Here is a 22,436-nt window from a genome sequence, read left to right as displayed (position 1 = left end):
GAGTTGGAGGTTGCTGTGAGCTGTAATGCCACAGCACTCTGTCCAGGGGGATAGCTTGAGGCTCTGTCTCAAAAAAAAAAAAAAAAAAAAAAAAAGAGTTCTAATGCTAATGGGTCAGGTTGATTTAATTTTTCTGTCTTTAAAGGACACTTTCAAGTGGGTTTCACTATGTGAATTATTCTGTTTTAATTAAGGATTAAAGTTTGAGCTTTAATAAGAGAATTTTGTGGTTCATGTTTATTTTTGAACTGTGGCTGATTATTTGCCCAATGTTATACTCTGTTAACTGATGACATCAGATTGTTGTAGACCTTTGAAGACTGAATTATATAAAAATTTAAGTCTAAGGCGGCGCCTATAGCTCAGCGGGTAGGGTGCCAGCCACGTACATCGGGGCTGATGGGTTCCAACCTGGACCAGGCCTGCTAAAACAACAATGACAGCTGTAACAACAACAACAAAAAATAGTCAGGCATTGTGGTGGGCGCCTGTAGTGATGAGAGAGCTGTCAGCTACTTAAGGCAAGAGTCTGGGGTTGCTGTGAACTGTGATACCACGGCACTCTACCCAGGGTGACAGCTTGAGATTCTGTCTCAAAAAAAAAAAACTAAAAAATTTGTATCATGTTTTAAGAATTGTTTTGGAAATACTGGAGTTGACAGATTCTTCAGAAAAAACTTGGAGATTACAAATAGAAAGTGAAATGAATGTTCTTTTTTAAAAAAAGATACAAGCATTACTGGCTTTGTATATGTTTAGTCTTACAGAATACTAGAAATGGATCTAGATTAGCAAATACTAAAATACACTGATAAAAACAAAGGGCCAGTTGCTGGTTATGACCATGTCAGCCACATTAAATGGTATGTTTGGTTTAGGGTTTAAATGAATTAAATTTTTAATTATATTTTTCTCAACTTTGTCTTTTAGATTGAGTTGGGATCTTGTTTTTGGTTTTTATACTTCATTCTAATTTTTTTTTAAAGAATTAGTATGCTTTTAATATATTTTATTTTATTATATTTAAAAATGATTTTTTTAATTCATGTTTTTTTTCCTAGGCCCTTATGTTAGCTATGGGATATCATGAGAAGGGCAGAGCTTTCCTGAAAAGAAAAGAATATGGAATAGCCTTGCCATGTCTGTTGGATGCTGACAAATATTTCTGGTAGGCACTTTTGTATGTGGCAAATACCAGTTTTAAGGAAGATGACCCAGATTCTACACAGCACCGCCACCCCCTGTGTACTTCAGGCTAATTTAGATTTTCACTCAACTTGGTGATTGATGTAAAAGAGAAGTTAATTTGAGAGTTATTTCTTCCCTTTGTGTTTGTAATTCATCTCTTCGCTAAAGAATTTTGTAACCATATGTCCTTTTTTGTTTTATTTATTTATTTATTTTTGCAGTGTGTTGCCAGCCAGGACAATTCCTTATGAAGTTCTCTGTCAGCTCTTAACCTGAGGGTTTTGGTGTAGGTGTTGCTGGTCATTCCTGAAATCCATTGCTTCATTAGGGGCTGCAAATTTGGGGTGCCCTGTTATTCTTTTTACATTTATTGCTGAAATTCTTCTGAATAGAATACTTTTAGTCATCAGCTATTTGGTTATACTGAGGTAGAATTTGTATAGGAAAAGATGATAAAATATTTGATTCCTTTCTCCTTATTTTCAGAATAAATAAGCTGTTTTACTAGCATCCACTAAAGGTGACCAAAGAGATCTTCATTTTCTTTTTTTTAAGGATCAGTATATTGGGCGGCGCCTGTGGCTCAAAGGAGTAGGGTGCCAGCCCCATATGCCAGAGATGGCGGGTTCAAACCCAGCCCTGGCCAAAAACTGCAAAAAAAAAAGATCAATATATTGACTCTTGGATTTTAATATGTTTAATGTATTTTAAACTTCTGTGCTTAAATTGGCCACGCTGACATGTGCCCCGTGTCCTTTGACCTGATTCTGGTGGACCTTGTGTTCTCTGACCTCTGAAGCCCAGAGATACTCCAGCCTCATCTTTGGCACTTCATGCCCCACACCAGGAATCAGCAATTTCTCAGGGTCCTTTTTTCCTCTTAATAGGAATAGGCATATTAAACATTTGAAAAGTAGAGTTGATTTTTGAAATGATCAAAAGTTAACTTTAGTATTAGTTTCTTTTCTATTTTGATGAATTCCCAAGATGGTATTGTACACTTCAAGATGAAGACAGATGTTTACAGTTTGCCAGCTGCATTGGTCAGCACTTTGGGGTTCTAAGTGAACAAATCCCAACTTTAACTTAAGAAGGAACTTAGTGGCTTGGCGCCTGTGGCTCAAGTGGCTAAGGCGCCAGCCACATACACCTAAGGTGGCGGGTTCGAATCCAGTCCGGACCTGCCAAACAACAATGATGGCTGCAACCAAAAAATAGCTGGGCGTTGTGGCGGGCGCCTGTGGTCCCAGCTACTTGGGAGGCTGAGGCAGGAGACTTACTTGAGCCCAGGAGTGGGAGGTTGCTGTGAGCTGTGAAGCCATGGCACTCTACCCAGGGGATAGTTTGAGGCTCTGTCTCAAAAAAAAAAGAAGGAACTTAGTGTCTCACATATTTGGGAGGGGAGGAGCCAAGCTAAGAAAAGCAAAAGTGAGTGCTGGTGGCTCTGGGGTCTCTGTCTCTGCTGCTTTCTGGGTATCACTTTCATTTTCCTCTGCTGCAGTGTATTCTGTAAGTTGGGTCCTTAAAATTTAGGTTAATTTTTCATTCTCCTTCCATAATTGTCTCTGATTTTTTATTATGGAAAATTTCAAGTACTATGTATATATAAATAGAGGCTAGTGTCATGAACTCTCATATACTCATAATCCAGCTTTAGCCGTCCGTTATCAAGACATAGTTGATTTTAATTCATCTGTGTGATCCTCTGTCAATCTTTTTGCCTTGAACAAATCCTTGAAATAATTTTCAGGTCTCAGGGAATCCCTGAATAAAATATGTTGTCAGTTTGTGGTACATTAACATATTCTGTAAGTAGTAGACATAATAATTATCACTGCCTTTCTAAGTACATAATTTTTTTTCCCTGAGGATCTGTGTATTCTGGCCAACTTATTAGCATATTTTTTGTAGGATTTCCCTCTTTAATAAAGGAGATCAGCTGGAATGCAAGTCAGTAATATAGGTGGAGGAAATGTCAGTTCCCTTTTTTTTTCCCCAATTTGTTTTCTTTTTCCTACCTCCAAGTATGCTGGGAGTTCTGTCACAACTTTCTGTTATACATCTTGGAGTATAAATTCTTTCCCTACTTAAAACTAGCAATGTGAGCTGTGCCTTCAGCCAAGATGGAGTAACAGGGACTGGATTTGCCCTCTCACCTGAAGGAACTAAAAAACTGGGCAAAGTGTGTGGACCAGTGGCTTCTTCACAGTGCAAGTCAGTGACCATGAGATGAGGAAACAGATGAGGGGTGCTCACTGCCTGGAGAAGTTTCCACCTGCAGAGCAGGGAAGGCAAATCCAGACAGAGCCCTTGTGCGCCCCTGGGCTGAGGAGATGGAGTTAGAGGTCTGGGAGGCCGAGGAGGTGGGAGGAGAGAGCTACCAGAGGGAGTGCATCAGAGAGCGCCAAGGATCCCTTTGAGTCGTCTGCTGAGTTATGATCAGCACACGTGTGCAGAAACTGCCCAGGGATGGGCAGTGAACCACTTAAAAAAGCAAAACATTCCTCAGAGTTCATAGAGGGCCAGAAGTAGTTTTATCAGCCTGAACAGAGATCTTTGTAATCATAGGGCATCAGAGAGCATTGAAAAGGAATTACCTCAGTACTAGGGCAAAATTAGCCCTAAAGGCTGCTCTCATCCTACCTAACAAAGCCTAAAAGCTGTCCTTAAACAGTATCCTCAAGTAATTTGAGTGTATCCTTAACAGTGCTCAGTAATTTAGTGATACAGAAATAGCCAAGATCCAGTTAAAAATTAGGCATGTAAGGCCAGGTGCAGTGTCTCACACCTGTAATCCTAGCACTCTGGGAAGCTGAGGTGGGTGGATTGCTTGAGTTCAGGAGTTCAAGACCAGCCTGAGCCAGAGACCCACCTCCAAAACTAGTTGGGCTTTGTGGTGGATGTCTGAAGTCTCAGTTACTTGGGAAGCTGAGGCAAGAGGATCCTCTTGAGCCCAAGAGTTTGAGGCTGCTATGAGCTGTGACACTGTGGTGCTGTGACACTGGCGCTCTCCCAAGGGCAACAAAGTGAGACTCTGTATCAAAAAATAAATACATTAGGCACGTAAAGAAGTAAGAAAATATAACCTGTAACAAAAACAAGCAGAAAAATCAATCAATAGAAATAGAATCAGAAGTGACAAGAACATAGAATTAGTAAACAAAGACATTAAAACACCGACTGTATTCCTTTTGTTCAAAAAGATTGAGGAAGGATTCGGCATGTCATAAAGACATGGGAGATATTCAGAACCCTACAGTGGAATTTAAGAGAGATAAAAAAATACAGTGTCTGAGTTGAAAAGTATATTGGGTGGGATTGAGTAGAGAATAGACACTACAGAAGGCATTAGTGAATGTGAAGATAAGTCAGTAGAAATTAACATGAAACAAAAAAGACTGAAAAAAAAAATGAACAGAGAATCTGCAAGCAGTGGGACTTCAGGCAGACTAACACATATTGGAGTCCCTGAAAAGGGACGTAGGTTGAGACAGAAGAAATATTTGAAGAAATAACAGAATTTTTCCTAGTTTGATGAAAATTATAAACCCTCAGAGTGGCGCCTGTGGCTCAATGGGTAGGGTGCCAGCCCCATCTACCTAGGGTGGTGGGTTCGAACCTGGCCCTGGCCAAACTGCAATAACAACAAAAAAAGTAGCTGGGCGTTGTGGTGGGTACCTGTAGTCCCAGCTACTTGGGAGGCTGAGGCAAGAGAATTGCCTAAGCCCAGGAGTTGGAGGTTGCTGTGAGCTGGTGACACCACAGCACTCTACCAAGGACAATAAAGTGAGACTCTGTCTCTAAAAAAAATAAAAAAACCCGTCAAATATCAGAATTTTAATGAACATCATCTACAAGAAATAGGGAGGAAAAATCTACACCAAGGCACACTATAATGCAATTCTTTAAAAGCAGTAATAAACTAAAAATGACTTTTTGGCTAACTTATCTTGAAAAAAAGACACTTAAACTTAGCTTACCTTTCTTGAATTAATCTTTATTTTAACTAATATTATTTTCAACATAAAATTTATTGGCAGTGTGGAATATTAAAGCTATTAAAATCATAAACCAATGTTAATAAAAAATATACTCTAAAACACAATTTTGTACCCAGCTTTAAAAACTTATATTTTTTCCCAGTGACAGTTCAGATATAGGCCTAGCATTATCATACATAGGTGCTGATTTCTTAAAACTAAAAGGATGAAACATCCCTCTCTAATAGGAGAACTGTGCTTTGAGTTTTAGGGGATATTTTTCTCCACAAATACTCAGTCCTGGGTCAAACTTAAAATAAGCATACATTGATTTTGTGTTTAACTGACATGAGTTTCTATTCTTGCTCTTGACATGTGCTAAACACAAAAAAGCCTGCTTGAGCACATGTGTAAGAAATTAAAGAGGGGATAAAAGTGTCCCTGGCTTTCCTGTGAGTGGCAGGATAGTCTTCTGTCAACAAAAAACGAGAATATGTCCAGGGGCAGATCAGGAAATCTCAGTTTGAATGTGAGGCCACAGTCTGTAAAGGCCTTCCTCTTCTCTCACGTTAAGTTCTTAAGCCGAATGGGTTTGGAGAAATTGCTCTCACCTGGCCTGCACCTCTGTCTGTGTGTGTGTGTGTGTGTGTGTATGCACATGTGTGTACATTATGGTTAACGTGCTCAAACATTAACCAAAACTAGAAATGTTAAAGACAAAAATAAATGTTAAGATATTGCTCTGATACATTTTTCTTGCCCCTGCCTATTCCCACTGGACTGTCTGTATGGGTTCTCTCTCCTAAGAGAGGAATGTTTTAAAGCATAAATGATAAAAGTCATTCAGAAAAAAAAAAAAGAAGAACAAAAGTCCTTTGGGTTTTCCTTTTTTTCCCAAACATCATATTTTAATAGGCAAGACGAGAAGCTGAGAGCATGTGGGTTTTGTAATTTTATTAGTGTTTAACGGTTGGTTCCAAATGTTCTTTCTTAGTAAAGACTTGAGATTTAGATGAGCATTATGAATTTTTTTTTTTTTTTTGAGACAGAATTTTACTCTGTCGCCCTAGATTAGACTGCTATGGCATCGTCATAGCTCACAGCAGCCTCAGTCTCTTGGGTTCAGAGATCCTGTTGCCTCAGCCTCCTCAGTAGCTGGGACTACAGACACCTGCCAAAACGCCCACCTCGTTTTTTTCTTTTTCTGTTTTTAATAGAGATGGGGTCTCTCGCTCAGGCTCGTCTTGAACTCCTGAGCTCAGGCAGTCCACCCACCTCGACCTCCCAGAGTGCTAAGATTACAGTTGTGAGCCACTGTGCTCCGCCTGCATTATGATATTTTTTTCCAGCTTTTGGCCAGGGCTGGGTTTGAACCCCCCACCTCTGGTATATGGGGCCAGCACCCTACTCTTTTGAGCTACAGTTGCCACCCCAGTATTATGAATTTTTAACATAAGCCCAACTTAAAATAGATAATTTTGATGACTGTCTTTGTCAACATTCCTCTTGGACCACACTGACTCCATTTGCCTTCCTATCCCGGGGACTGGGTTTGGCTGGCACATGGGCCCTCAGAAGTCATCTAGGCCTTTACAGCCTAGAACGTTTGAGTTGTTCCCCTTCCCCAGCTTGAATATGGTTGAACATGAATGTCCTGTCAGAGCCTATGTCAGTTGAGACATAATTAATAGTGATTTTTTTTGGGGGGGGGAGGTGTCTTTAAAGCATTGTTTTCAACCTTGGTTATATGATAGAATCACCTAGAGAGATTTCATAAATACACATCCAGGCCCCACCCCCAGAAATTTCTGTTATAATTGGTCTAGGTGGGATCCCAGCATCAGTATGTTTCAAAAAAAAAAAAAAGGACAGAAAAACCATTCCTCTTATGTGGATCATTCCAATTTATATTCAGGGTCGGAAGGCACTGCTTTAGAGCATGGTCTCCCCACGTTTGTTGGGGGTTCTGATATAGGGGCTCCCAATTCTGTTCCCTGCAAGGCCTCTCCCCCCACATAGCAAGGGTGTGTCTGTCTGTCCTGAGGCAGGTGGTGGTGAGTTGCTCTTCCTGAGCCCTAATTCCTTTTTTTCTCCTCACTGGAAGGATTCCAGCTTTGCAAATGTTGGCATCTCTCTCTTAGAGCAGTCAACCTCTGCAAATAGACCAGAAACCTGGAAATAAATTCCAGTAATTCACAGAAAGCTTTATCATGCTGCTTGTCTGCAGTGTTGTCTCTCTTCTCTTGCAGTGAGTGCTGCAGAGAGCTGCTGGACACAGTGGATAACTACGCAGTGCTCCAGCTGGATATAGTGTGGTGTTACTTCCGCTTGGAACAACTGGAATGCCTTGATGATGCCGAAAAAAAATTAAACTTGGCCCAGAAATGCTTTAAAAATTGCTATGGAGAAAATCATCAGAGACTGGTCCACATAAAAGTATGTTACTATAATTGGTTCTTTGCATTGTTGAGTCCATTTTTTGGGTAGTGGTAGTATGCACTATGTTCTTTTAAAGTATACTTTTATAAAGTGTTAAATGTTTTACAAATCTGGCTATTTCTTTGGTAGATAAACATTTAGTCCAAAGGAGCACAGTTTTGTTTTGTTTTGTTTGTTTTTGAGACAGAACCTCACACTGTCACCCTGGGTAGAGTGCTGTGACGTCACAGCTCACAGCAACCTCTAACTCCTGGACTTAAGTGACTCTCTTGCCTCAGCTCCCAAGTAGCTGGGACTACCGGTGCTCGCCACAGCGCCTAGCTATTTTTTTGGTTGTAGTTCTCATTGTTGTTTGGTAGGCCCAGGCTGGATTAGATCCTGCCAGCTCTGGAGTATGTGGCTGGTGCCTTAGCCGCTTGAACTACAGGCGCCGATCCAGGAACACAGCTTTCTAATCACAGAACCCCACCGATGATTTCCCTGACCAGGAGAGAGCTGGTGACTTATGTTCAGTAGAGTCTAATTTGCAAGATTGTAAATGTAGCAAATAGACACTTCAACAGTAACAGTTCTTTTGAATGAGTCACAGCTCAAAAGCTGTGATTTGAGTGAGGATTTTTCTATGATTTCCATGTGTCGTCAAAATCTTTCTTGTGCAGAATATCTCAGGCATATCTGCCATGTGAGAGGGCTGTGGTCCTGGATGTCTGCAGGCAAGGTGCTCTGACACCTGTGTCCTCTTTTCAAGGAGTGTCATTGTGCTTGGGGGCTTCACTTTTGCCATCAGTAGTAGTGAAACTACCGATATTTTAGTACTGTCATTTTACCTCTATGGAGACAAAGGGAATTACAGATATGAATATTACAGAACTATAATTATAAATAAGACAGTTTTATCTCTTCTTTCCCTCAATAATTTTAGGGAAATTGTGGGAAAGAGAAGGTATTATTTTTAAGACTCTACTTGCTTCAAGGTATTCGAAACTATCACAGTGGAAATGGTGAAGAAGCTTGTGAGTATCTCAATAAGGTAAGAAAAGTAAAGTTGTAGCCATTTGCACCTGCTTTTTTCAATCCCTAGAAATTAATTATTTTATCAACTCAGTAATTTGTGACTTGTGAGAAATGTGCCTCTGCTTTTCTTCTCCCCCTCATATGCACCATAAACATGTTTGTATTTGTTAGGGGTACAGGCAAGATGCTATGATAAGGGAACTTCAGAAAGACAGTGGCTTTAATTGGATAGAAGTTTATGCCTTTCATCTTGAAGTCCAGAGGGAGCAGGCCAGCCAGCCTGGACGCATAGGTCCCAGATTGCTCCTGTCAGTGCCTCTTCCAGCCAGTAGAGGGGGCAAGAGAGGTCATCCAGAGCAAACCTCTTGAGAGAGATGACCCAGAAGTTACACCCAACACTTCAGCTACATACATTTGTAACCATCTGGCTAGACCTAGCTGTGAGGGAGGCTGAGAAGTGTCATGTGAACACCTCAAAATCAGGGAATTTTAGGGGGTTTGGGGAGACAGAGTCTTACACCTAGCTGGGAGAGCAGTGGCATAATCATAGGTCACTACAGCCTTGAAAGTACTGGGCTCAAGGGATCCTCCTGCCTCAGCCTCCCAAGTACTTGGACTACAGGTGTGTGCCACCACACCTGGCTAATTTTTAAAATTTTTTTGTAGAAATGGGGTCTCACAATGTTGCCTAGGCTGGTCTTGAACTCCTGGCCTCAAGCAATCCTCCCATCTTGGTTTCTCTCCCAAAGTGCTAGGATTGTAAATGTGAGCCACCACACCCAGCCCCAAATTCAGGGGCTTTTATTACAAAAATGAAAGGGATACTGGATACCAGTTACTTCCACAACACCTAGCCTGTCACTCATGTTGTATTATGGATTAGTTATCTGAACAGAGATAGTGTTGTCTGTTTCTACTTCTAATTAATACCAGGTCAGATTTAGAGATTTTATGTAAAATCTGATGCATCTTAATTCATGTTGAGTACAGTATACTTCCTTTTAAGCTTTAATGTTGCTATAGTTACGTGATCTTTGTATTTCTCCCTGTCTGTAGGCACGTCAGCTCTTTAAAGAGCTATATATTGATCCATCAAAAGTTCACAACTTATTGCAGTTGGGATTTACTGCCCAGGAAGCCCGGCTTGGCCTGAGGGCATGTGATGGGAACGTGGATCACGCAGCTACTCACATTACCAACCGCAGAGAGGTACCCTCTTCCCATGGGCTCAGCAGTGCTCGGTTGAGGCCTGTGCCTCAGGTTTCAAGGTTGGGAAACTTGAGGCAGTGGCAGGCTTGTTTCCAAAATGCCTCAGCAATCTTGGGTACAAAAGAACAAAAAAAGGTAATCCCCTAGGAGTACTAATGACAAGAAACTCTATCACTCCATATTGGAAGGATGGAGAAACTTGTCTTTTTTAATTCTATCATTTTAGACAATATGGTTTCCTTAGTTTTCTTTTCTTCTGTGGAGGCAGGTTATATAAACCATCTCCTCTCTCTTCACCTCCCTCTATCCACATCTCTCTCTCTCACCCTAGTGTATTTCTAGAAGTCATTTTATAAGGAGGGTATGTTTTTCCATGGGACCATTATTAGAATTGGATTCTATTCTTGCCTAGAAACATGAGTCAGATCATAGGAGTGAATAACATACAATGAAAATACAGGTTAAAATCTAGTCATTTAAAATAGGTAAAGAAAACTTTAGAATTTTGGAGTTGGAAGGAACCATATCATATACAATATGATAGTTTTATAATAAAGGAACTGAGGTCCAGAGAGAGTTGATGATGGGATATTAATAGTAAAATCATTTTTTTTTTTTTTGAGACGGAGCCTCAAGCTGTCCCCCTGGGTAGAATGCCATGGCATCGTGCTCACAGCAACCTCCAACTCCTGGGCTTAAGTGATTCTCTTGCCTCAGCCTCCCAAGTAGCTGGGACTACAGGCGCCCGCCACAACGCCTGGCCATTTTTTTTTTTTGGTTGCAGCCATCATTGTTGTTTGGCGGGCCCCGGCTGGGGATTCGAACCCGCCACCTTAGGTGTATGTGGCTGGCGCCTTAGCCGCTTGAGCCACAGGCACCGAGCCTTTTTTTTCTTTCTAAAACAAGAAGTTGGCATTAGATTATCTCACAGGTTCTTTGTAGTTATAAACTCCAGCCATAGAAATCTCTGGAACCTTTGCATGTATATATGCTTTTGTTAAACACCAGGATAATCTTGAAGGGAACAGAAAACGGCCTTAGGGGCATTTGGAAGGGAGGCAGGAAAGCCTAGTGGTCATTTGCCTGCCTATTGGTTGGCTGGGGGTAGAGTTATGGGTTAGTTACATGGTGACCAGTCAGCACGCTGTTCAGGTTTCTCCCAACACCAGCTGTGTTAATTCCCTTTCTCTCCCTCTCCCCCAGTTTGCACTCGACTGCTTTCCTTATCATGGTCCATCGGGTTTTGCTATAGAAATCAGTGAGTAGATAAAGACAGAGACTTGGAGAAGCTAAGTTCTGTGTGTTTGCATTTATGCAGTCTAATTCAGCACTAACAGAAAAGTAAACACTGCTGATAGTGCATTTGTTACTTTACTATTATTATTTTTTTTTTTTTTTGAGATAGAGCCTCAAGCTATCCCCCTGGGTAGAGTGCTGTGGCATCACAGCTCACAGCAACCTCCAACTCCTGGGCCCAAGCGATTCTCTTGCCTCCACCTCCCAAGTAGCTGGGACTACAGGCACCTGCCACAATGCCCCGCTATTTTTTGGTTGCAGCTGTCGTCGTTTGGCAGGCCCGGGCTGGATTCGAACCCACCAGCTCAGGTGTATGTGGCTAGCGCCTTAGCCGCTTGAGCCACAGGTGCCGAGCCAGTTTACTATTATTGGATTACCAAAAAAGATGTATCAGCACTTGGAAAGCCAGTGTTTTAAAAGATCATTTGAAAAATAATTCTTATCATGGTATAACACTTTATAGTTGATAAGAGTCTCACAGTCATGTCATTTTGTTCTGCCTGTGACCACCTATGAGCAGATAACTCTCATTTTACAAATGGGGGAAACTGTGGCTCAGAGACGACCTTTAAAGGATAGTGGAGTCATATCATGTGTACCTTTCTGAATTAAGTTATAAGCCCTTGGAGAAAATGCAGGTGAAAAACAACAATGTGTCCGGGGCATTTGACCCTGCTCACTCTGTACCTGCTGGAACAACAGTGGTTCAGGGCAGTTGACCCTGGTGACTGTACCCTCCAGATATGTGTTGGGATGCTTTTGGTTGAAAGCAACAGAAAAACCAATTCAGATTGTCCTAAACAATAACAACAAGTGTGGGCATGGTAGGATTTGTTAGCCTACTTAATTGTAAAATGTGCACAAGTGGGATGGGTCTCAGGGTTAGCTGATTGAGTGGCTGACCAGTGTCACTGAGCACCTACTGTCTTTCTCTGCTCCTGCCCCATGTCATCAGTGTCATATTCTCATCACACCAGAGCCATAGTCTGTCCTAGAATACTCAAGTGAAAGTCCCGAGCTTCTCACTGATTGGCCACCCTTGAACCAGTCACTGAGGCCAGGGGAATGCCAGGATCTGATTGGCTCAGGCCTGTGGCAGGGGATATGGGGTTACCCTCCTTAGCTTAGACCACTCAGGACCTACCTGGGAGCCAGATCAGCCTCGCACACCTTAGGGAGGGATAGACTGGATAATGGGAAGACAAACACAGTGTCCCACAGAACGTGTGCTCCTGTGGAAGCTTAGGGTGAGAGAGAGGAGTCTACTGCCCTCTCAGTTACTGAGGCTCTAGGTCTGAGCCTCTTGCTGAGCTGAGCTCAGTGCATAATTCTGAAAAGTCTGCACTTTCTGTACAACATGACCTTAACTACAGGCCAGCTTCTCATCTCAAAAGAAACTGAGACTTAGAAGCAGATCAGGAGAAGTGCTGCCAGGTGACAAGGCAGCCTGGCAGCCTCCTGTAAGGTTTCCAGTTTGTCTCAACCATACAGCGCCTCCTACCTGAGATCTGACCCTATTGCATCCATGATTTATTTCAAGGCAGGCTCATTGTCACTTGTTTGGTCCATCTTATCTTTCTATCTCTTTCTAGGATAAAGAGAAATATCAGAAAATAATTTTCTCATGATTAAAAGAAAACTGACTTAACCATTTGTAAGAAAAGGAAGATTATTCTTTAAGGCTCCACCTTGGTGTCACCTGTGTCTCCTAGCTGCCAGTGACCTCTGTGCTTGAACATTACACATGCTAATTAGTCTTTTGAAATATAAATGGAAGAAGCTGTAGTTAAAAGAGAGTAGTGCCAGTAAAGGCATTTGCAGGGGTGTGTGTACAAGTAGAAGTGGAAACGTGAGTGCTGTGGAGAAGCTTAGCTGGTCTGGGGTTGAGACAGTGTGGCAGGATAAGGGCAGCTTGGAGGCATTAGTAGGTCCCGGAGAGTCTGGAGCCCTGGCTGTCAGAATAAGGCACTGACCTGGCACCCAGTTAGGGAGGTAGTAGGGTGCCACTGCAGGCTTTTGAGTAGATGAGTGAGATGGTGGAGCCCCCTACGCTGTGCAGAAAGGGTTGGAGCCAGAGGAGTCTAGCCACAAAGAGGCAGTTAGACATAGTAGGTTGTAGACACAGGCCTGGTGCAGAAGAAGTGGAGGCAGAGGGTGCCTGGTTACTTGGGGAGCATACTGGTGGGCTAGTCTAAGCCTTCATCCCTGGAGATGTTTCCAGTAACCACGCCATTCTGCCTGATCCTGCTGTTGGCACTGTGGGAATTTTTGGTTCTGTGGTGATGCTTCCTTTCTTTTCCTAAGAGATGAGGCCACTGTTTAGCCATGAAGGAAGAAGGCAGAGAAAGTTGGCTGTTGTCTGGCTGAGCAGGCTTCTGGAAGGAGAGGCTGCTTGCTCCCATGCCCACTGGCAGTGTGGCTGGTCTCACTAGGAGAATGTGGTGTCGCTTTCTCCAAAGATTTCTGTCCCCTTGGCAAAATGATGAGGTTGGAGGAAATGTGGTTGGTTTTCACACTTGGTTTTTGTTTTTTGTTTTTCTAAGCAGGAAAATCCCTTTTTTTAAATGACATGTTTATGGGTGTTTGTACCAGCTTGTAAAACGATTTTGGAACTCTCCTGAGTGGGCTGGGTAGGAGAGGGGAAGAGACTAGAATCCTCTGAGGTTGTCTGAGAAACTGGGCTAAGAACCATGGTCTTGCCAGGCTCAGTGGCTCACACCTGTAATCCTAGTACTTGGGAGGCCAAGGTGGGCAGATTGCCTGATGAGTTCACGAGTTTGAGATCAGCCTGAGCAAGAGCAAGACTCTGTCTCTAAAAAAAAAAATATCCAGGGGAGAGGGAGCGGAGGGGAGGGGGGAGGATGGGTGAAGGGAGGGTGATTGCAGGGATCCCACCTATGATTTCTCCTATAAGGGTACATGTGAATCTTTCTAAATGTTGAATATAAATGTCTTTTTTTTTTTTTGAGACAGAGCCTCAAGCTGTCCCCCTGGGTAGAGTGCTATGGCTTCACTGCTCACAGCAACCTCCAACTCCTGGGCTCAAGCGAGTCTCCTGCCTCCGCCTCCCAAGTAGCTGGGACCACAGGCGCCCACCACAACGCCCGGCTATTTTTTCGTTGCAGCCGTCATTGTTGTTTGGCGGGTCTAGGCTGGATTCGAACCTGCCACCTTAGGTGTACGTGGCTGGCGTCTTAGCTGCTTGAGCCACAGGCGCCGAACCGAATATAAATGTCTTAACCCAACAGTTATGAGAATGACATGATGGCTATGTTGGCCAATTGGATGAAAGTATTTCAAATTGTATATGGAAACAACACACTGTATCCCATGATAGTATTAATGTACACAAATATGATTTAATAATAAAAAAATATATATCCAAGCCAGTAGTGCCTGTGGCTCAAAGGAGTAGGACGCTGGCCCCATATGCCAGACGTAGCAGGTTCAAACCCAGCCCCAGCCAAAAACTGCAAAAAAAAAAAAAAAAAAAAATAGGGGGACGTCTGTGGCTCAAAGGAGTGGGGCGCCAGCCCCATATGCTGGAGGTGGTGGGTTCAAACCCAGCCCCAGCCAAAAACTGCAAAAAAAAAAATTGCCAGCTGTTGTGGTAGGTGCCTGCAGTTCCAGCTACTTGGGTGGCTGAGAAAAGAGAATCGCATAAGCCCAGGAGTTTGAGGTTGCTGTCAGCTGTGATGCCATGGCACTATACCAAGGACAACAGAGATTCTGTCTCAAAAATAAAAAAAAAAAAAAAAGAACCATGGTCTTAGGTGGCCTCTATCCCCGCACACATCTTATGGCTTCTAAATGGGCTGATGAGCCCAGAAGCCCCAAAGTGCAATGGGTGGGTCAGCAGCAGCAGCATCCAGCCCTGGCCCTGCCCCCCACCCCTCACTCCAAAGCCACATTTGAACATGAATCTTCAGAAGAGTCATGGCTGGGAAGTCTTCCCACCAGTTCAGGAAGAGAATCTCTCCTCTCTGTCCATCTGTAGTGAAAGTTCTCTGGGTTCAGCATGGCCCATGGCCCCTTCTGATGCCAGAGACTGAGGCCGAAGCCTCCACTTCCACTGCCTGCACTCGAGAGTGGTGCCTGCAGCTTTCAGCCCTTAGGCTCTCCTGATGTCTGGCTGGGTGAGGACAGGTGGAGAGTGGACCCCTCTTCTTTGGATGGGTTTTCTGCTTTGCCTGGCAACCCCAAGAATCCTACCGAGCATTGGGAGGCTTTCTGCAAAGCTCAGTCCCTAACTCAGTGAGACTTTGCTATTTTCCTAAAGGAATTGGCCCAAATAAGGAAAGAGGAAAAAGAGAAGAAAAGACGCCGCCTGGAGAACATCAACTCTCTGAAGTGCATGGGCTACTCCACACACGCAGCCAAGCAGGCGCTCCACCAGGCCAGTGGCAACCTGGATGAGGCCCTGAAGGTAACAGCCCCTCAGGGCCACTGGCCTTGCCCCTGGCCAATGGGTGGCATCCTGCCCAGCCCCAGAGTCTGGGCCAGTCCCACTGCCTCTGCGGCTCTCCACATACTTGCACTTCATGAAGCCCATTCCCATGGGCCTTCCTCCTAATCCTTGCATGGATCTGAGGCTCAGCTCCCTCCTGTGCTCCAGCTCCATGCTGGTGCCTGGCCCAGGCCTCCTGGCTCAGGACTGGCTCCTGTCCACACTGGTGGCAGAGGCCACAGGCAGGACTTTGTGTGGGGTTGCTGTGTGCAACAGAACGAGTTTAACATAAATAGATGTAATTTTCATAATTAAAGTTTTAGTGTAATTTTTTGGTATTAAATTTAATTCAAATATCCAATTTTATATATTTAACCCATGGCACATGTTGGTTAAAGGGCTTTTCAGAGAAATGCACAGAAAGGACAGCAGGTTAGGATCCCATGCAGGGGTGGTATGGAGGAGGGGTGGCAGGGTAGACTGGCCAGGTGAGTGGGTGTCATCTTGTGCCCTTGTGAGGAGGTCGCACCGAGGGAGCCCTCCTTACCTTTGCCTTTTCTTCCTGTCCTTTTCTTTTTTTTTTTTTTTTTTTTTGAGACAGAGCCTCAAGCTGTCCCCCTGGGCAGAGTGCCGTGGCATTACAGCTCATAGCAACCTCCAACTCCTGGGCTCAAGCGAGTCTCCTGCCTCCGCCTCCCAAGTAGCTGGGACCACAGGCGCCCGCCACAACGCCCGGCCATTTTTTGGTTGCAGCCATCATTGTTGTTTGGCGGGTCTGGGCTGGGGATTCGAACCTGCCACCTTAGGTGTACGTGGCTGGCGCCTTAGCCGGTTGAGCTATAGGCGCCGAGCCTTCCTGTCCTTTTCTTTGGAAGACTCCACAGCCTTTATTTATACATATTATATGTGTGCCCTAAATTTAAAAATGTTGTTTGGATATCTAGTTTGATTTTTTATGTTGAAGAAAATATAAAAGGGGCAGGAAATTCTGTCTAAAGGGACTGATGAGGCTCAGAGATAGTCTGGACTGTGTGAGCAGCTCACAGAAGCCTCAGCCACGGTAGTGGTTAGTACTAGAAGGGACATTCCTCAGCAGGACTTATGAAGGTTAAGATTGAGTATTGTGCCATGAAGATGTCAAGGGTTAAGAGAATTCTACCACCTGCTTGATGCTTTCAGGGCAGAAGGCCTTGGGCAGACTGGGCAGCCCTGAGCTGCTAAGGGAGCTGAATGCAACTGCTCACAGCCTCAGGTCCCCATTCCTGCTTCTGTGGATGCTGTGGCCCCTCTTGCTTCCTGGGGAGAAGAGGTCCTTTCCCCGGCTGGTCTTATTCCTCCTTCAGACCTCAGCTCTGACCTCCCCTCTGCCCAGAAGCTGCTGGTGAACCCCAGCCTGGGTTGGGGCCGCCTTCTCTGCCTCAGGGTGGCCTTTGTGTAGTCCCACTTCATTGTCCTTGTTTGTCCTGTAAGTAGCCGAGGCCAGGCTGGTCTACCCAGCATGCAAGAAGTGCAGTCTCTGAGTGAAGGGTCGCCCATGATGAGTAAAAGGCATTCCTGTGTGTTCTAGATTCTGCTCAGTAATCCCCAGATGTGGTGGTTAAATGATTCCGATCCTGAAACCAGCAACCATCAAGAAAGTCCTTCCCAGGAAAACATTGACCAAGTGAGTGACAGTGCCTTTATACCTCCCTGCCTGTGCAGCTTTGGGTGGTGTCAGCTGGAGTAAGGGGTGAACCAGGCAGTGGCCCAGGCTCCAGGCATGACCTACCAACGCAGCACGGAGAACAGCGGAAATGGGAAAACATCCCAAATTCTTCCTCGTGCGGCGCCACTTCCTTTTCTGTGCGGCACTGTCTACCTCAGCCTGCTGTTCACATCAGCCCCATTTCCCTGCCTGGCACCTAAAAAGATGTTACTGTGTCCTGTAAACTCATCTAGCTTCATGTCCCAAGTGATGACTGCATCCACACCCCCTCCCCTGACACACACGCATTAGTATGCCTGCTACATTGTGGCTACTTAACTGATAGTTAAGTAGGCTGGTGTGACACTTTGCTGTCAGCCCCCACGGTGGTCACCTGTCATGAAATGACCGCATACTGACCCATTCGACTCAGGTCTTCTAAGACTTCTCCCAGGTGGCTCCATACTCCCCACACTCAGGCTGCTGCTGCTACATGACTTGTGCTCTGCATGCTGTGAGTTCTTAGCAACGAGATCTGGCTGTCCAGCTATGTCTGTGGGTGACAGGAGCTTTGGAGGTAGAGGTAGAGGTCAGCATCACAGCGTCCCCTCCCTGTGCCCTCCCCTAGCTGGTGTACATGGGCTTTGACGCCACAGTGGCCAAAGCTGCACTGAGAGTGTTCCGAGGTAACGTCCAGCTGGCAGCACAGACCCTTGCTCACAACGGGGGCAGCCTCCCTCCTGACCTGCGGCTCTCGGCAGAAGACTCTCCATCAACACCATCCACATCCCCTTCAGATTCTGCAGGTAGGTCTGAGTGCCATGTGGAAAGCAGAGTGTCCGCAGCCTTGGAAGCCGATAAGGGAGCCTGTGCCCTGGGCTGCAGTTGACATGGACACATAGAAGGGCGTCTGGCCGGCTGCCTGGGCAGTGTGGCCAGCAGGAGGCATAGTCTGCCATTGACCTTGGCCATGCAGTCATCCCAAGGATTATACCCCTTACATAACTCATTGCTATGATATTTTATTGTAGGAACCTCTAGTGCCTCGACAGATGAAGACATGGAGACAGAGGCCGTGAATGAGATCCTGGAAGACATCCCAGAACATGAGGAAGATTATCTAGATTCAACTCTGGAAGATGAAGAAATTATTATTGCAGAGTACCTATCCTATGTAGAGAACATAAAGTTGGCAACAAAGAAAAACTAAATAATGAACAGAAATAAGTATAAGTTTCTGCTTATAAACGCTATCATTATGAAAAGTTTAATGCACATCTTTTGTTCTTCTTACTTTTTATCTGATTTTGCTCCAAGAGTTCATCCTCCTAGGGTATAGGAGTGGCAGCAGGGCCCGGGGGTCCTGGTCCTTAATAGATGTTCTTAGGTAAGGAGCTCCACTGTCCTGGCTCAGGCCCAGATCTCTTGCCTGGTTTTTCAGCCAGCAGTGGGCAGTGGGCTTGCTGCCAGCAAGGGGGTGCTGTCTGCTGAAGGTCCAGGAGAGGGTAATGGGGAGGAGGGAGGGCATCCCGACCCTCCTACTCATTTTGCCCAGTTTTCCTGCCCTCGTGTGCCTGCTTCCAGCTATTTTCCCTCTTCCTGTGATGCTGTCTTCACTGTGCGAGCCCCATGTCTTCCTGTGCCACCCTCAGCACCCATTCCCCAAACCATCCTTTGAATCTTCATTCCAAGTGCTATGGCATAAAGAGGGGGCTCAGGCCTCAGCCGCCGTCCCGCGTTGTAGCAGATGCCTTCAGCCTGAAACATCAGTATTTTATGCTCCTAGTTCAGTACAATATGCACTTGAAAAGTTGCAGGTAAAAGTAAGGCTTTATATGTATTCAGAATTACTCATTACAAAAACTATTTTAGTAAATGGGAAAGTTTTAAATGCTAACCAAAGCAACTTATTTTTAATTAACATTTTTAGACTGCTCTCATACTGACCTCACTGCTAGCTAAGAGACCTCTGTGTTTCAGATACACTTTGTCTACATTTCTTGTGGGATTTTTTGTTATGTGATAAGACTGTTTCTAAAGATACATAGTTAGCCTTTTATTGACTCAAATACCCATTCTCACTGCGCCATGCATTCCTCTGTAGATATGTGTGAATGGAAAGCCCTCCCCTAGGACTGGCAGCAGCAGCTGGATGTGATCTGAGATTCTTCCTCCTTTCCAGAAGGCACTCAAGGCTCCTCTGGCTGGTGACAGGGTGGGCCACCTGTTGCTGTCAGGGGGCTGGCTGAATTGCTCCAACTTTTTCATGAAGTTTGGTTTGGACCGACAGGAATCTTGTCAATTCTTTTTAAATGGCTACCAATGGAAATAAAAGGTGGAAAATATATTCAATTGTCAGCCTAATTTTGCAAGAGCTAGTCAATTGTGTCAAATGTTGAAAATGTCTGTGTCACCTAGAGCTTCATTTCCATTCCAAGGTGTTGACTGAGTTTTGTGAGGAAATGGCATGAGCACACTCACACAGCACAAAAAGACCCCATATGAAAGGCAGGACTTGGGTGGATCACGCAAGGAGCACACCTTAGGAGGGGGTGAACCACACCTGTCAGGTGGCCTTGGGAGTGGCTGGCAAGCCAAGGTAATGGGGTGTCTTTTGGCCTCATGACAACTCAAATTTGGGGCCTGAATTGAAGCTCTTGGCTCATAGGCCACTGTCTTGTGCTTCGTTTTAGGCATAGCTTCTAATGTCCCAACTGTTTTTAATTACAGAAAAGATTAGGGAAGCAACAACAATGCTGGCAGGGCCCTGTTCTCACCCAGTGGTGGAGGTGGGCAGTTGTACGTCCATGCATGGCTGCTGTGGGGCCTGTGCCTTTGGTTTTAAGAAACAGGACAGGTGGCTTGGCGCCTGTGGCTCAAAGGGCTAAGGTGCCTGCCACATACCTAAGGTGGCGGGTTCGAATCCCCAGCCCGGGCCCGCTAAACAACAATGATGGCTGCAACCAAAAAATGGCCAGGCGTTGTGGCGGGCGCCTGTAGTCCCAGCTACTTGGGAGGCTGAGGCAGGAGACTCGCTTGAGCCCAGGAGTTGGAGGTTGCTGTGAGCGTGATGCCATGGCACTCTACCCAGGGGGATAGCTTGAGGCTCCGTCTCAAAAAAAAAAAAAAAAAGAAAGAGGACAGGCAGCTGCGGAGTGGGAGGGAGAGTGCTAGAGAGACAGAGGTCATCACAGAGGCCTGGGAAGGTTCTCTGTAGAGGCACAGGAGAAAGGAGAACACTCTGGATCTGGGATCAAAAGTACTGAGTGGGGTTAGGACAGGCTGAGTACGACATATTCACGAGGTCTCAGGGTGGTTCTAGACCCACCAGAGGTGGGGGAGAGATGGATGAGGGCAGATGGCTGCTGAGTCCATCCTGGAAGGCAAGCTTGTTGCCGATGGAGGCCTGGGGGCAGAAGTGGACACACAGGAGGGCAGGTAAGGGCTACACCATGCTGTGTGGGGTGTGGTCAGCTGTCCTCAATGTTGATCCCTTTGCTTATGGAACTATCTGCTTAGAGCTCTGATGACACTGCTATGCCCTGTTCTCATTTTCTTTCAAAGGGTAGTTCTGGTCCTCTGTCCCCTAGCTGAAGAGAAGACAGACATCTGGGTTCTTCCTTTATAGTGAGGAAATTGTAGTGTGGCCGAAAGGATCTGAATACTGCACTTACCATGTCTCTCAGGCTCATGGGCACCAAGGAAATAACAAACATCTGATCATTTTTATGTCCTCAACATAAAATCACCCAAATGTGTTAGGCTGAATACACATAGGAAAGAAATGCAGCAGCTGGACATGCGTTCTTCAGCAGGGCTCACAGGCAGTGCTCAAGGTGGTTCTCTGGGCCAGTACTTCCTGAGTGTCACTTTGGTTTGTTGGTGGGCATACCCCTCACCACAGACACAGCAGGACCTGGCCACCCCACAGGTCTGTGTATGTGCTTAAGTCGCACCCAGCACTATCAAAAAGCCTGTTTTCGGGGTTGGGGGGAGCCCTTGGGTCCCAGGTTTAGAGGTTTGTCCTAGAGCAGAATCAAACATGCACATCCCTCGCTGCTGCCCACGATGCAAAGTGCACCCTGCACCTGTGCATCGGCTGGAGGGCTAGATCACCATCAGGCCTGGGCTTCCCGAGAGCAGCTGGGTCCCCCTGGGCAGCAGCCCTAGCTGATGAAACACCTTCTACAGCAAGGCAACAGAGCGCAGAGGGCTGCTTCTGCCCAGGAGCTCCTGCGGCCAGAGGCTGAGCTCTCAGCCACAGTGTTCTCCGGGACTTCTCTTCCTGCACCAGGGCCCAGCTCAGCACAGGCCACCCTGGATGTAGGAAGCAGCAACCAAGGACTTGAAGAGTGCCCCCTTCAGATGCGCCATGGGTGCTGGGGAGGCTCCCCAGGATCCCTCCTGGCCTGAACCCTGTTCTCCACTTAAGCCCCTAAGCACAGGGCTCCCTGCTGGGGTACTCAGCGGCCCTGGTGCATGCCCAGTGGCATGCTGGCACAGAGATGGCTCCTGTGCCTGAGGTCAGGGGGCTGCTGCCAGCCCTTCTGCTCCGGACCCTGAAGAAGAGGCCTGCTCCAAGACAGGGGTCCCAACTGTCACCCGAGTCACTCTCCACATGAATGACACAGGTGGCAGGCCTGTATCTCACTATCTCACCCATAGAAGTGGCAGTGGAGTCCAGCCTCCCAGGCTCCTGGGCCTCTAGCCCGGAGGGAAAGGAAGGAAGCTGAGACCCAGTTTGCAAAACAAAACAGGACAAAGTCCAGAGCACTTTTAAGGATGTGTATTTCAGTTCTTTGTGAAGGTCCTTGTGACAGTGGCTTTTGTAAAAAAAAAAAAATCCTCATTTTTTTCTCAGCAGGAAAGGCCCAACTTATGGGGCTTGGACAGCTTGGGCTGTCAGCCCTGAGACCAAGTTGGGGAGTCCCAGGATCACCAGGGTGACAAGGCCCGTAGCCTTCCTCCTTAGGGGGCGGAGAGCCTTTTGGCTAAGAGGGGACAGGAACCTTGTTCCTGCGGGCAAGAACTCTCAGGAGAGGGTTTGGAACGTCTCTAAACGCCAAGGGAAAGGGAAAGCCGGCTCCCACCTTGGAGGTGGAGGGCTGAAGGGCTGGCCGCTGTCGCCGTCTCCGTCGGTGGAAAGCGGCGGGCCGCGGGCTCAGGCCGGCGGCAGGGG

General features: G+C 45.8%; 2 protein-coding genes across 5 annotated transcripts in view; one reads left to right on the top strand and one right to left on the bottom strand.

The window, feature by feature from the left end:
- Positions 1-19,615, top strand: part of NUB1 (negative regulator of ubiquitin like proteins 1) — a 33,557-nt gene extending 13,942 nt beyond the window's left edge. For all 4 annotated transcript variants that reach the window (XM_003792035.3, XM_023514427.1, XM_023514426.1 and 1 more), the window contains 8 exons: positions 1,062-1,168; positions 7,418-7,604; positions 8,530-8,637; positions 9,678-9,830; positions 15,406-15,552; positions 17,141-17,236; positions 17,886-18,063; positions 18,289-19,615. In XM_003792035.3, coding sequence (XP_003792083.2) covers positions 1,062-1,168; positions 7,418-7,604; positions 8,530-8,637; positions 9,678-9,830; positions 15,406-15,552; positions 17,141-17,236; positions 17,886-18,063; positions 18,289-18,467 — 1,155 coding nt within the window. In that variant the 3' untranslated portion in view covers positions 18,468-19,615. The remainder of the gene's footprint in view (positions 1-1,061; positions 1,169-7,417; positions 7,605-8,529; positions 8,638-9,677; positions 9,831-15,405; positions 15,553-17,140; positions 17,237-17,885; positions 18,064-18,288) is intronic.
- Positions 19,616-22,133: 2,518 nt separating this feature from the next.
- WDR86 (WD repeat domain 86) overlaps positions 22,134-22,436 on the bottom strand; it is a 22,268-nt gene continuing 21,965 nt past the window's right edge. Inside the window, exon 7 of the mRNA XM_012806472.1 lies at positions 22,134-22,273. Coding sequence (XP_012661926.1) covers positions 22,134-22,273 — 140 coding nt within the window. The remainder of the gene's footprint in view (positions 22,274-22,436) is intronic.

This window comes from Otolemur garnettii, unplaced genomic scaffold (genome assembly GCF_000181295.1).
Source record: "Otolemur garnettii isolate 467f Iridium unplaced genomic scaffold, OtoGar3 scaffold00053, whole genome shotgun sequence".
NCBI lineage: Eukaryota > Metazoa > Chordata > Mammalia > Primates > Galagidae > Otolemur > Otolemur garnettii.
Note: the sequence above shows the minus strand (reverse complement) of the source record. Positions and strands in the feature narration are given on the sequence as shown.